The 15,428-nt window shown below is 38.0% G+C and overlaps 1 protein-coding gene across 4 annotated transcripts in view; it reads left to right on the top strand.

Moving 5' to 3' along the window:
- Positions 1-15,428, top strand: part of PTPRZ1 (protein tyrosine phosphatase receptor type Z1) — a 144,284-nt gene that overhangs the window by 93,385 nt on the left and 35,471 nt on the right. For 2 of the 4 annotated variants that reach the window (XM_075025001.1, XM_075025002.1), the window contains exons 9-12: positions 596-780; positions 1,530-1,656; positions 8,450-8,493; positions 11,121-14,700. In XM_075025001.1, coding sequence (XP_074881102.1) covers positions 596-780; positions 1,530-1,656; positions 8,450-8,493; positions 11,121-14,700 — 3,936 coding nt within the window. The remainder of the gene's footprint in view (positions 1-595; positions 781-1,529; positions 1,657-8,449; positions 8,494-11,120; positions 14,701-15,428) is intronic. The other 2 variants (XM_075025004.1, XM_075025003.1) reach the window with 1 other exon arrangement.

The raw sequence follows: 15,428 nt of genomic DNA, 5'->3' as shown, positions 1-15,428 counted from the left end.
TCTAGATGGTGCCTTAAAATATAACAACATGAAATCATTACCTGCTAACCTAACCATTTCTTAGCCTCTCCCTATTTGCCTTTTGTCTCTTCTTTAGGTACTATAAAAAGATGCAAACATCATTGAGAGGAAATTCAAGTGTGATAGGTTTAACTTTAACCTTTAAAAACCATCTACTACAGATTACAGTCTATTACAGCTGGTGAGAGAGTGTGCAGCTCTTCTAATGCTACTCCGGTAGACCCATAAAGACAGAGAAATAGAGATTTTTCATACCCAGGACATATATATGAATCTTTATGTTTTGTGTTTTATATTTTATTTCTTGGGAACTGAATATTAATATGTCACAAAATATGGTATAAAAGGGGGGGGAGAAGGGGACTCAGTCCTCAAATTAACTTGCTTTTGAAAATCTAGTGTTAAAATGCTGGTTCTGTTTATAGTCCATGGCATCTCAGATATTTTAGTGGAAAGCTAAAAATGAGGCACATGAAAGACTTGCATTAATTTTCTCAGGAGATGGCTCAAGATTAGTAGAGTCATTTGTACCATTTAATAAATATCATGTTCTTTCCTCTTTTCTTTCTTCCAGTTTGCAGCTCAGAACCTGAAAATGTTCAATCTGATCCAAAGAATTATACTAGTCTTCTTGTTACATGGGAAAGACCTCGGGTTGTATATGACACCACAATTGAGAGATTTGCTGTCTTTTATCAACAGTTGGATGGAGAAGACCAGACTAAGCATGAGTTTCTGACAGATGGGTATCAGGACTTGGTAACTGTAAACTCTTCAAGTTTCATACAAAGGGGTGATGGTAAAACACTCACTATTAATTATCTTAAGGAATTAAACAGTAGCTGGGAGCTGATTCAATAAAAAAATTGCTTCTTTGGCTGCAGCTCACAGAAGCTGTACTTCATTTTTTGGCTGTGAAGCCACAAAGACAATTAAAAAAAATATTTTTAAAAAAGCCTCTCTTGCCCAGAAGAGAGAAAGCTTTCTCAGATTGCTGTTCTGATTTGCCCATACCATTCCCAAAAGTTTATGACCATGTCAATCTCAGAACTCCTTAGCCATAAAACCCTTAATCAATTAATAGTGATCTGTATTTCATTGCTCACTGATGTGCAAAGAGTGAACTATGCAAGCAACTAATAAGATTCAGTACAATCATACTGCTATATATTAAGTTACTGATTACAGCTTCATGGTATTTTACTGAAGTGATCTGTTCCTCTAACCCTCTTTAAAGACTCACAGCTTATCAGAGATAATGTTATCTAAACTAGTGTTCAGCATTAAATAATGATATAGTTTGGTATCTTCCATGTAAAAATTCATAAGATTTTTTTTTAAGTTGACTGAAAAACATTTGTGGCAATAAAATATGAACAGCATACATGAGAGTCCTAGAAGAAAGGAGCTTTATGGTTCATATGAAAAATGTGTTATGAAAAAAATAACAGTTCCTAATATTTGATACTTATTTGCAAGTAAATGATTAAACATGTTTTTTCTTTTAGGGGGCTATTCTAAATAATCTGCTGCCCAATACAAGTTATGTTCTTCAGATAGTTGCTGTTTGCTCTAATGGTCTATATGGAAAATACAGTGACCAAGTCATTGTTGATATGCCTTTAGAGGACCCAGGTAAGTCATCTTTTGAGCTTAGTGATCACTTTTAGCTGAAAATCTGTTTTTGAAGTAGTTTGTTTGCAAACCAGTTAAAATGTGTGACTATCAAAATATGCTAAAATGAAATTTCAAAATCGCTGCAGTTAACCTTCAGCATGTTCTTTGCTACTGATATTTTACATGATGTAATGCTCCATTCCTTGAAAACATTACCTATGAAAGACTGCATGTTAATTTTTTTAACTCTAAGAATATTCTGAAAAACACCTACCTGATTTCAAATCTCACAAGTGTATCTTTTAGCAATATAAGGTAGGGAAATAAAACCATGTTTGGTATTATTTCTCTACAGTTCAAGCATCCTCCCAAAATTAATCCACACAGCCAAAGTATTAAGGAAACAAGTAGTACAAACCCAATATATGACTTATAAGTCTGCATCAATTGATTTTGAAATTTGATTTCTTATGATTACTTGGAGTTTGATTTCAAAGGACTTGCGGTGATGGAATTCCCTTGCTTCTTAATGCTGCCTCGCAAAAATCAAAAGGCCTAACAAACAAATCTTACTGATTTCACAGCCAGATTTACTTCTTCCGCCTGCTGGTAAATATGAAATAATTTGAAATTATAGCATGAAGCTTGATCTTGTCCTTAATAATTCCTCAAATTCTGTGGAAGTTTTAGCATCAGAGCCAGTTCTTATCAAAGTGAGTGAGACCTGTGTTTTCAATTATGAACCCTGCAATTAATCATAGGAAAAAAACAAAGACTTTCTGATCATGCAAGAAACCATTTTTTATCTAAGGGCCTGGATTCTTGTTGTTTGTTTATGGATTCTTGTAAGTTCAGTTTTACAGTTCACTAAGTCTGTTTAGCTACAGCAAAGTCCTTAGCAATGTTGTGATGTACTTGGGAAAACAGATCAGTTTTTCATTTCAAGGGAACCACATTCCTTTAGAGCAAGAAAGAATATGATTCTACCGTATGAATTCTCTACCATATGAATTCTGAACTAACAATAGTAATAGGCTTATAATAGTGTGGTTTTGTCCAAAGGAGAGGGATGTAGGTTCGGCTATAGTACATATAAATTTTCAATAAACATTTGACTTGTCTTTCAAACACAATGTATTAAGAAGAATGCATTTTTGGAGTCTTATGCTAATATCTACCAGAATTTTCCTATTTCTCTTCAGTTTTCTAAGAAGTCCACGACAAGGTTCTGACATTCTGCCTGACATTTCACTTTCCTGTTTATCCTTTATCTACTTCTTAGATATTATATTCCTCTACTTCCTTTCCAGAATTTGCTGGTTTTGTGTTTGAAGAATTTTCTCAGATGAGAGTTCATCTATATGCCCCCACATCCATTTCTACATAGAATGACAAATAAGCAGCATAGCGTTGTCATTATTAAACAATAGTTAAACAAATCAAGTCAGTGCAGTGCTGCCATCACAGCTTCAAAACCTCTGAAAACAGACACTGCAAAATAAAATCCAGCGTAGGTAATATCCACAGGATAAACTGCCCTCCTACTACTGTTGTATCCCTGCTCTAAGGGTGAGTCGCATACCACCCCGCTGTGTGCCATGACTCCTTTGGAAGGAAAGGTGGATGCAGAGGCAGGGAGGGAGACAGGAGCGCTGGGGCTGGGTAACCGGGCAGCCAGCACTGCAGGCAGCACTGCACAGTGCGAGCAAATACTGCTGGGGAACAAACTCCGCAAGAGGACGATGTTCAGCAGCCTGCAGCGGGCCAGCAGTGTAGATACAGCCACTGATTGTGGCATCCCTGTGGTATTTCTGCTGAAGTCATACAAAGCAGGGGCTTTGCATTCATTTCAGTAGGAGGAAGACTGAGGGCCTTGCTTTGGAAATATGTACTGGAAAACTCATTTCACCTTCCAGTATAGCAGCAGAAATTTCTCTGAGATTTGTATTCTCAGACAAGATAATTTGGTGCAATAAATATTACATTTAGCAGTTCTGAGCGAAGGTCCGATATTCTCATGGCTTTTTACACAGACACGCCACTAATTTCTTTTTGTTCAAGAAATGAGAAAATACAATGCAAGGATACCTAGGAGGCATAACAATGTAAAGATGTATCTATACAAAATATGAACAGGTTAGCATAACTCTGAAAATGGTATTTTTGTGTTTTGTGTCATTTGAACGTTTAAATACGTCTCCTTAACGTTGCATTAAAGCAAGTTAATGTATATATCTATATTCTTATCCTGAGTTTTCTTGTTTTTAAATAAATCATTGTAAAGAGGAGAGTTAAATATTCTGCATATCAGAACTGTATAAACACCTGGGGCTCTCTTCAAATTTCAGGCAGTTCTGAAAATTTGTAATAGCTTCAGGTCTACCTAAGGTTTTTCTTTTAGTTTTCCAAGAGCTTCAAAACTGAGGAGGATATTTCAGGTCAAATGAAGTGTTTCAAGGATATTTTAAATTTAAGAAAAAAGAAATAAAAGAGGGAGAAGTTTATAAATGAAAATGAAATACCAAAATTAATTACTTTACATATTTCAGAAAAACTGTTTCTTTGGGATGCTTCCTATCTGAAATGGACACAAAGTTATTAAATACACGTTGTGTTCTTTTATTTTGACACTTCCACAGTGGTACATCTGAAAGTGTTGCATGAGGAAAATTCAGGGAAAAATCCCCCCCATGTAATTAGGATGATTCCTATGGGTGTACATTGCTCTATAAATAAGTTTTAGAGATGATGTCTCAACCCTGGATATAATTTTTAAATATTAGAAAAACTTCCATTCATTTCTAATATTAATGTTTATTTGCATACTTACTTTTACTAATTATTTACATCTGAATTAACTGTTGCAAATATTGCAAATATTTTCATATTTAATATTTTAATATTGCAAATATTAAACAACAGAGATATGAGAATGTAGATATCTAATGAGAAAGATTTGTTCAGAGCAACTTGCTGGTTACAACTATAACTTCAAATTGGTTTTGTGATCTGCTTTATAGATCTTGAGGCAAAAGGGGATTTCTTGGAGCTCCTGCTTGTGAATTTATGAAAGAAAAGTTATCTTCACCATGAAGACATGAAATAAAATTGACTCACATAAAGCATAAGCTAAAACTTTCATTTTCAAGAATTACTCTGAGTAAGCCAGTTTAATTAAGATGAAATTCACTGCAGTCACCTCCAGATCAATTAATCTTCATGTTAAGAGCTAAAGTGAGGCATGATTCATGCAGAAGCATTAGATGGGCCCTTTTCCAGGAAGAATTCTGCCCTTGGAGTGGCCACTTTTAATGAGGGAAGTTTCAGCACACTGTGCAACACAAATCTGATGTTCAAAAAACTCACAAGCATTGTTTTAGCCTTTTCTTTTTGAGATGCTTGCAAGAGTGTTTCTCATGCCTTCTCCCCACCCTGTGTGGGTGCCTCCCGTATGTGGTTAGTGAAGGCCCTGGAGGCTCCGGGTGTTCCACAGACCAGGTTTAAATCCTCTCGTTCTCGGCAGTCCTTCATAAGAGGAGGGACACCTTTCGGGCCGTGCTCTCTGCCTCAGTTTGTGGAAGCCTCGGGAGCTCTGATATGACTTTGGGCAAATGTTCATAGTTGAGACCTTTGCTCTTTGGGTTTTTCCTAAGCTGTTCAGAGTGGCAGCTTTTCATCTTGTGATATAGTGTGTGTGCACATTAAAATTGTTTCCAGTTAGTTTCTATTTAGTAAAAGTCACTGGATGCCCTATGTGATGTAGCTACACAACCTTTCTGAAAATGAAGGGAATAATGTACATAGTGTTTTAGACAGCTTTGATGAAAGTCCAACATTTATTTACCAATTTTTCATTTTCTATTAGAATTGGGTTTTGAATAACTACCTAAATGTGTGCTTTGACTCTCTAGATAACATCTGTATAGCTCTGAAAGTGCTGCAGTAGTTTGTTATGCAGTTAATACTGGTGTTACTTACATGCTTTTGCTGACACAGGAAATGAAAAAATAAGAATATATCTCTCCTCTCATCTTCCTTTGTGAAGACTTTGGTTGGTGTTTCTCAAAAAACCCGTGCTGGGATACGGCTCTCAAATGCTGTCTCCTGCCTGGCAGCTCATGCTGTCAGCAATGCTTTGTGAGGGTCTAACTATGCAATTTCTTTGTAACTTGTCTTCATGATTTTTGTCCTAAAAACCACTAAGCATATCTTAAATGTTTCATTTAGGGGATGCTTTTTTCTAATTTTGTACTGATAAATGTAGAAATCTGAAAACTAATTTAATCAGAAGAAACAGGCTTTACTTTTGTTCTTGCCATGCCATTTATTACATAAGACAATACAGAAATGAAGACAATTTATCTTGTGCACGTTATTCTACAATTACAAATCAGATTGTTTTAAGAGATTTTTTTAAAGATTTGCATTGAACATAAATGTAGGGAAGTAGTTACTTTTTTTGGTTTTATTCTATCGTTTCTTCATCTGTCACTAAAATGGACTATGAAAAAACCTCTACAAAACTTTCTAACTAATGATTTAATTATTTTATTTTAAAATGTAAGCTATAGAATAATCAATTTGTGGTTCCAGAAAAAATAAACAAGCTTGTTCATCAACCTACATCAATGGGTTGTTTTTTGGAGGGCGCGGTTCTTCTCCGAGGTTGGGGGATATTAGCAAATTTCTATAATCTCCCGTCAAATCAAAAACTCAGCAACAGGATTAACAGAACTTCTATAAGTGTGTGTCTCTAATGCTTTTGACAAATATATTTTCTGTGACCAACTGAATTTAAATAGGCTTTGTAAAATGCCTGAAGATTTAGTGTTGTTAATATATATATTTTTTTATATATATATATATGTATGTTAACGCCTCTCCATGGAGACAACAGCAAGAAACTGTAGTTTTCTGCTGGTGGAATTTGAGAGCACATACCCTACTGTATACTCTAGCACAATCAGCACATTTTATTTTTCTGATTGGGTCTGATTAAAGCTGAACTCAAGAATACTGACCACAGAAATAGTGGACAGAACTTCTCTGTATTAAAAACATTTTTCAGAGAAGTGTATTGAGTACATAATACGAGGTATGGGTCTACTGTGGGAAGACTTTCAAACTAATGTCTACAATATTTGGTTTATGTCATTGAGAAGCCAGGGAATATCATTATCTCCTCCACCCCTTCCTCCCCTCCGCTTCCCTCCCCACCCTGCCCCGGAGCCTCCTAGGCTTCCAGAAGTCAGAGGTAAGATCATTTTTCTCTATCTTGTTAATGAAAGGTTAATTCAGTACTTGGTATTTTATAAATGTTTGTTACAAAAGAACAATTTATGAAGGTTTTGCGCAGCATTGTTTAGTCAAAATTTGTTTCCATGCTGTAATCTACAAATAAAACTGTATGGACTTGTTAGTTTGATAAACTTTATCTAGGGTATGTTGCATATAATACATGTCTCAATTTGTTTTTAAAGGTAGATATGGACAGACCAAAGAGAATACAAATTAAGTCATAGATCCCCATCTGACTTTGCAGAGATGAGAAGTATAAAGATGGGATCTTTATACTAGTGTATTGAGGAAGCTTCCTTTGGGAATTGTGGAGGAAATGCAGACATGGAGCTCTGTGTGATGCTATTGCTAGAATCGCTCCCCAGGCTAAGAGACTGGCATTTTCCCTTAGTGCAAATCAACCCTCAGAATATGTGCTAGCACTGGTGTCCAGGCAGAGCACTAGAACATTTCTTAGGAGAAGGCCTTTGAAAGATTCAGAAGGGGAACAGACCTTTCTGTGGACCAAAAGAGCAGCAAGATGAGTTAATGCTGTGGAAGGGGTATTAGATTTCATCACTGAGACCTATGCCAGTTCCTACCAGAGATTTGTAGGTTTCTTGCAACCTGCTTTGAAGCCTCTCTTGCTGATCACCATCAGAAGTACAATATTGGATTTGGCCAAAAAAACAGAGAGGAAGAAGGTGAGAGACTACCTCTAAACTTAGAGAGAAGGATTTTCACCTGGGCTGCAGGAGGTTAATTTCTTGATCCTGCTTCAACTGTTATTTATTTATGAAAAGCGGGGAGGCCTCAGAAGCCCTTAGAGTAGTTCTTCCCAGAGCGCCCAGTACCTGTTTATTAGGGACTTTTTGTGGGATGCAATACAACTGGGTTCATGTCCTTACATTAAATCAAGTGGAGTGGGAGTTTGAAAAAGGCCTTCAGCACTGGACTCCGGGAAGGCTGGGTCCCTTTGATCTTGCCCTGACGGAGGCAGGCAGCCTGCTGCGTGCTGAATATGATGGCATGGCTGTTGCAGTAGTACCTAACCCAAGCCTGGGTGCACAAATGAGGAATTTGCTGTGTGAAAATTATAGAACAGATCATTCTACAAGAATATTTTCAGACCTTTCAGATTAAGTGTAGAGAAATAGTTGATTCCCAGACTTACTTTTTTCCTCTCTTCTGTATTTCCACATTAAACTGTATTTTCTCATAGAAAATGTTCTTGTAAACTTATTTCCCCCTGGCCAGGATGTGGGTTCTCAGTGCAGATCCAGCATGTGCTGCAGTATCAAATTAGAGCCAGGCAAATCTGCTGTGGCTGAACGTGTCCTGTGTAGATGAGCATTGCTACCCTTAGAGCTAGTCCTCAACCTAGGTGGTTGGCCACTTCTCCAAACACAATCCTATAAAACATCTTAGACTGGGTCTCAATAAATTTAATAACTAATCAGTTGAGTCCTTGCAGAATTAATAATTCTGTGAATTTAAAATGTTGGATGATATGGTGTGTATTTTTGTTTTATAGAGGCTGACCTCATTCCTGAACTGAATGAAACTGAAGAATATGAGGTATAGCATTCATTATTTTTAAGAGACTATTTCAAATACATACATTTCAACTAAATTGAATTTATATTCTGTGAAAATTTACAAAACTATGTCACCAACTGAATGTATTATCTGCATTTTTATATACATACATATATATGCATATGCAGCCTACTCTTTCAGCTATATTTCTCCCTAGATAACTCTAGAGATACCTCACTACTTATCTGGGGCTGGAGATAGATGGAATAGTAAGGAATATCACAGGATATGCCTAAATATTTTTGAAAATGGGGCATCAAGTTACGTCACTTCTGAGTGAAGTCTGACAAAATTGTTCATTTAGCAGAATCAAAGCTGTCACCCAGTGTTAGGCTTTTTAGTTTGTTTCAAGAGAAATCTGACTTGGGCTTGCTTATGATGTTCTTAGCATGTAGTAAACTAAAGTAAGGGAGGAAGGCAGTTGTGCTGAAGAGTAAGATTCATGTGTGACTGCCATCAGTGTGCTATCTGTTGAATTTAACAGTTATTCCAGAATTCTTGGAGGGTCATTTACTTCTTGAACTCAAGTTAGACTTTACAGTATAACCCTATTTTACGTAATTTTGAATGTTTTTATGATTACCTCTGCAGACTTCATATTTGATAACTAGATTTCTGGTGTGCCAGCAAGGAGAGAGGTGAAAATATCACAGTGAAGTTTTTAACAGTCTCTAATACCAATTGTACAATATGGACAGTTCCTTCAGGAAGACCTCCATTTGTATCAAGTAATCCCTCAGAATTTTTATTTTATAGTTTCAATCCATGACCACAATATTCTCACTGAGTGGCAAGTCCTTGTTCGTTAAATAGACAGCCTGTGCTTACCTGTCTGTCTATTTACCCTCCCTTGTATTTGTGGATGCTGAGTAACCAATATTACAGTTATTTCTCTGTTGCTGTAAGCTACGTATCTAGATTATTATATTGCATCTGTCAGGACAGTAACTGAGTGCCAGTGAATGTCAATTGATTTTTACTTGAACCAAGAAAGATTAAAAGTGCAGGCATTGCCCTACAGAAAGTCAATTTTCAGAAACAAGGGCCTGTCCAGTCCCATCTGGGTTTGAGGGCACGTAGTCTAGGTGCTGGTGTCCCTACATTTTAGGTATTTAGCCCTTGGAATGAAATCCAAACCTGAGATTCATGTCTGAGGTACCTTATATTGTGTCAGTGCAGTAGAGGTTCCTGGTACAAAAAAGGGACTGCAGTGTGAAGCACAGCTCTAGCCTAGTGGTTAAAGCCCTCAGTCTGATGAGACTGGATAAAAGCTAACAACTCCTATTAGCTGAATGCCCCAGTTAATAGTTTATTCAGCAGTGCTTCATCTTGGGCACGTTCTTTCAAAGGCTGTTGATTTTACATTCTTCTTTCTGCTGTGCTCTGTTCACTTTGGTGCGGGAGTGAGATCTACTCAGCCTAAAATATAGTGGGAACTGAGGATTTCTTAGACTGATAACTCTGTCCCTGTCTACTGTCTTCTGGGTGTTTTCTCTCAACATTATGCTTTTGAATAAAAACAGGTGGGCATTGCCAGCACATCACCAAGCCAGATCTTCAAAAGCAAAAGGAGTTGCAACTGTATTTTGCGAGAGGCTCTGTCCTGCTGGTGTCTCTTAGGACTATGTGTGCCTGTCAGATCAAGTCCCTTCAGAAACTGAAGGTGTCCCTCAATCTAGTTTGCAGAGTTATGGTTGGACAGGTTTGGTTCTGGTGCAGTTCTAGATGGGGGCACAGCACAGAGCTGTGGGCGCTGCTGTGTCTAGGTCAAAACAAAAATGCCCACTGAGCAAGTTAGAAGCTTCCGTGTTCCGTTTTTTGATTTGGGGCAGGGAAAGTTGAAGAGGGGACAAAAAGATTTGAACTGAGATCCTTAAGGACTGCCTAAATCCCGATTATATTTAGGCATGTTCTTTTTTTTTTCTTTTTCTTTTTTGGATCTGTCCTTAAAAGTCAAAACTCTAACACAGATGTTTCACAAAGTATGATTATTCGTGTTTAGCAAACCAAGGGTCTTAACAGGGAGTAGGTGGTATCACTCACAACACTTGTGAAACTGTTACAGTTATGCTGACCATCCTGAAATCTTCTTTTTCAGAAAACTCTGAAGATTCAGCAGATTTAAGGACAGGTCATAAATATGTTTTACAAATTCTGTTACTATGACAATTTAATTAACATTGGGATATTAGTGCAAATCTCTAAGATGTTCTGATAGCAAAACCATTTTTTCATTGATGTGTGCTGCATATACAATTGCACTTTGTTAGGAAGGAGGTAGAGCTTTCTTAATAAAGTACATAAATACTATGAGTGGGTTTTGTCTCTCAAACAGAGTAAAAGTAACACAGTATTTCAGAAGTTGTTGTGACACAGGATTTTTTGTTTGTATTGCAAATAAGTAATATTTTCAAGACAGAAGAGGATACCTGTTCTGGCAGCTAAATATTTTGCTTTAAGACCAACAGTATTCTCAAGTGTTGTCTTGTTTTGCCTCTCTTGTTTTTATAGAGCCAGGAAAATGTACTATTGCAGTTTTGGTTTCCATTTGTGTACAGTGTCTATAAACATTTTTAATTGTCTTCGGCTATGGTATTTTTTCAAAGGATGAAGTTGATGAAAAGGAAACAGAGGTGGATGAAGAAACTGCAGTGATTCCTAGCACTGACAGTACAGTAAACCAAATAAGGAAAGATTTCCAGGTGACTACATCCAGCTACAGTCAAGAAAAAATGGGGACAAAACCCAATGAAGCTAAAACAAATAGATACTTAACAAGAGAAGAAGAATTGCATGATAAGGATGATGTTTTCAAAGCAGTTTATTACTCTACTTCTCCACCTGCTAGTGAAATTTCGGAAGAAGAGGAAGATCCTTTTTTGGAATCTCGAACAATTACTGGAATTCCTCCTCAACTCATTGACTCCACCAAAGGTGTGGAAGAAGAATACATATACCTTTCTTCAGGCACTGAACCAACAAGAATAACCACTACTGGCCATAGTGATGAAGGTTTCTTATTGTCTCCTTTTAAACCTCATCAGGAATCTGATGACTCTTGGAGTTCAGTTCTTACCACTTCTTCAGCACAGTTGGTTACAGAGGAGACCTCCCAAGAAGACACCCTTCCTTCAGGAAGTCCAGATATAAGCATGCATGATGTTCTTTCCCAAGGCTCCATTAAGTATGTTTCAGAAGGTGTAGCACCCTCAAGCTCTGATGAGCCTACAAAGCATGCTTCTTCCACTGATGGAAATGTATGGTTTCATAATGCTACAGATCTGACAACTCAATCTGTTGATACATCGGATAGCAGGCAATTGTCTCAGACCAGTTACACTGATGCTTATGTAGAGGGATTAAAGCCAGCTACCGTGCCCTATTCCAGCAGCCCAGTGGTTTCACAAGACACTTCAGATGCGGATTTAGAATTGCCACATTATTCTACCTTTGCTTTCTCCTCTGCTGAATTATCACCTCACTCTATCTCTTCAAGCTCTGGAGAATATGGTTCTGCTTCTGCTGCCAGTGAGGTACTCTCTCAGACAACTCAACCAGTCTATAATGGTGAGATACCTCTTCAACCTTCCTACAGTAGTGAAGTGTTTCCTCTAGTCACCCCCTTATTGTTTGACTCTCAGATGCTCGACACTACCCCTGCTACATCAGATAGTGATGTGACCTTGCATGCTACACCTGTATTTCCCAGTGTTGATGTGTCATTTGAACCCACCCTGTCTTCCTCTGATGATGTACCTTTGCTTACATTTTCCTCTGCTTCCTCCAGTAGTAAAATGTTTCACCGTTTGTATACAGTTTCTCAAATGTTTCCACAAAGTGCTACTCCAGCTGTTGCAAGTGATAAGGTGTCCCTGCATGCTTCTTTGACATTGGCAGAGGGTGATACATTAATACAGCCAAGCCTTGCTCAATATGCTGATGTAGTGTCACATCAGACTACTCATGCTGCTTCAGAGACACTGATATTTGGTCATAATAGAACTCACATATTTTCTCAAGTTGAACCATCCAGCAGTGATTTAAATATGCATGTACTATCTACAATGTCTGAACTTCCTTATGCTTTGTCTAGTAATGTGGGCTCCCTCCAAAGCTTTACTGTTTCCTATGACTCTGCAGAATTTGTGCATGATTCTGTTGACGTATTTCATCAAGATCCTTTATTTAGCAGCTATAACAATGTACTGGTGCATAAACCTTCTTCTGTAATATCACAAGCTGATACTTTGCTGCAGCCTACACGCTCTCTATCTAGTGATATGGATTGGTCTGAAGCATACTCTGGTAGTGAGTCCCTTTTGCCTGATACAGATACTTTGACGGTACTTAACGTTTCTTCCTCTGATTCTGTAGATGAAATTACGTACGAATCATCTGGGTTTAGTGATGTTAATAAGATGCTTCAAAAAGGTGATGTTATATATGGAGATGAGAGAGAACTGCAAATTTCCTCTTCTTTAAGTGAAATGGCTTCCAATGCTGAAAGTAAAGTGATACCTGAACTTTCTACATCTGTTTCTAATAATGATGTAATTAAGCAGAATACGTCTCTGCAAGAAAGCCCACTTCCTGTTTCTAGCACAAAGGGAATCCTTCCAGTCTCTCTCGCTTTTCCCACTACTAAGATATTTGATCATGATATTAGTAAACTTACAGAAAATCACCTTTCCGTTCAGCCTTTGCATGTTACAACTCCAGCCTTTGATGACACTTTGCTTAAACCTATGCTTAGTGCAAGCTCAGATCAAGCTCTCTCTGCCCCTGCTTATAGCAAAATGTTATCCTCGACTCAGCCGTACTTTTATGAGACCTCAGCTACATTAAATAACGAAGCATTACTGCAATCCTCCTTCCAATCTTCTGGCGATGGCACTCTGCTTAACACAGCTGCAGTTGTGCCTAGTGATCCAATATTGGCTGAAAGCTCCAGGGTTCATAAAGATAGTTCTACATTTGACCAAATATTGCACCAAATGGCACCAGGTTCTGCTACAACTGAAACCATGCTGCATTCTACATCTGCACCTTCCGTTGCTGATATGTTGCCAAACACTTTTAGTAAGCCCACAGCGTCACTTCAAGGTTTATCTGTTTCTTATGCAAGTGAGGAATATGTTTCATCCAGTTTGTTTAACAGTGAAGATGTTCAGCAGGTTATGCCTACATTGTACAGTAGTGATATTTCATTCCAGCTGACCAGTTTAGAGAATACAAATGCCTTTCCCCCCCAAGCAGCGAATGCCATGACAACTCCCTTCCTAACAGGTGACACATTACCACACATAGCTACTCCTGCAGACAGCCATATCTCTTCAAGTGTTTTTGAAAGAAGTGAGGCTGCCAGTGTCTCTTCAAGTTCTACACTTGGTTTTGATCCTGATCATATGCCTGCAGTTGTTTCTGATTCTGACGTGTCCATTCATCACACTCTTCCTTTACCAAATGTACATATTTCTGTTACGGCTGTTCCTCCCAAAAGTGAGATCCCTGTAACTTTGAGTAGGTTGCTGGTTCCTTCTAGAGAATCCTCTGGGTTGTCTCCCAGTATTATGTCCAGTACTGATTTGTGGCCGTCTGTAGTTGAGGATGACTACGATGAATATGATGATGGCTTCCCTGTAAGTAACTGTATCTCATGCACTTCCCATAGAGAAGCTCAGGATATGGTAGTAGAGGAACAAAATACAAAGGTAAACAATAACAAGGATCAGAGTAACCTAATTATAAGCTCACATTCTGAGAAGCCTGAAGAAGAAGAGAAAATTTCAACTGCTGCATCAGACAGTCAGATAAACCATGCCACGGACAGACGTAATTACACATCCGTACCGACTTTGACAGCGAGCATGATACCTAAGAAGCACAACAACCCGACAGTTTTGGAGAGCCACATTCAGACTGCTAGTGTCCCATTGCAAAACACATCAGAGTCTAAGTCTTGGGCTGTTTTTACAAGTGATGAAGAAAGTGGTTCTGGCCAAGGTACCTCAGATAGCCTTAATGATAATGAAACTTCAACAGATTTCAGTTTTCCTGACCTTAATGAGAGAGACACTGAAGGGGCAGTTGAAGCAGGTAACTCAGAATTAACTCCTGGATCATCACAGTCATCAGCCTCATCTGTTACTAGCGATCACTCATCAGTATTCAACATCTCTGAGGCAGGTTAGTTATGGATAAGTCTAATGAATACCATGGAAAGCTGTGAGGGGATACTTTTGTGCCATAGAGAATGAGAAGGTTTATCTACGTATAATAAAAGGAGACCGTAACAGTGCCAGTGGGTGTGATTAAGGAAGCATTGGGGAACGGGGTGCATGCTGAGCTGGCTATCTTGTGAATGCTTCTTCTGGCTACTTAAAACTGCACCTGAAATACTCTTCAGTAAGAAGATTCATGCTCTGCTTTTGGATAGATGCATACTGTCAGCAGAAGTTGGGTGGTGCACAATCTAAAACCAGAATTTGTTTCAATGTTAATTGTTTAATTTTAGTTTTAAAGGTTTAAGAGGGATGTAAGTTCTCTGTACAAAGACAAATGCTGCCCTTATGGAAATATATCAGAGGAAATCATGCCTCTGACAGAGGAAACATACCTCTGAGATTCTGGTTTTTAACTTAACAGCAGCACATTTCCTCCTTGTGTTTTGGTTTGTATTTTCTAAGATGTATTGAGCAAGGAAGAAGATGCTTCAGTTTGATTCTGATTCATCTTAACTCATAAAAACATTCATTTTCATTCTTACTCTGTATGCCACCTTCAGATTTCAGTGAGATGCAGACTTTTTGTGCCAGATTTGCATATTTCCAAAATACTTAGAGCCAGATTCTCTTGTACCTGTTTATATTTGGTGCTATTTTCCTAGTTAGTCCTCTTAAAGTCACCGAGGGTAT

The sequence above is a fragment of the Buteo buteo genome, chromosome 4 (genome assembly GCF_964188355.1).
Source record: "Buteo buteo chromosome 4, bButBut1.hap1.1, whole genome shotgun sequence".
Classification (NCBI taxonomy): Eukaryota; Metazoa; Chordata; class Aves; order Accipitriformes; family Accipitridae; genus Buteo; species Buteo buteo.
This window is presented reverse-complemented; position numbering and strand designations above follow the sequence as displayed.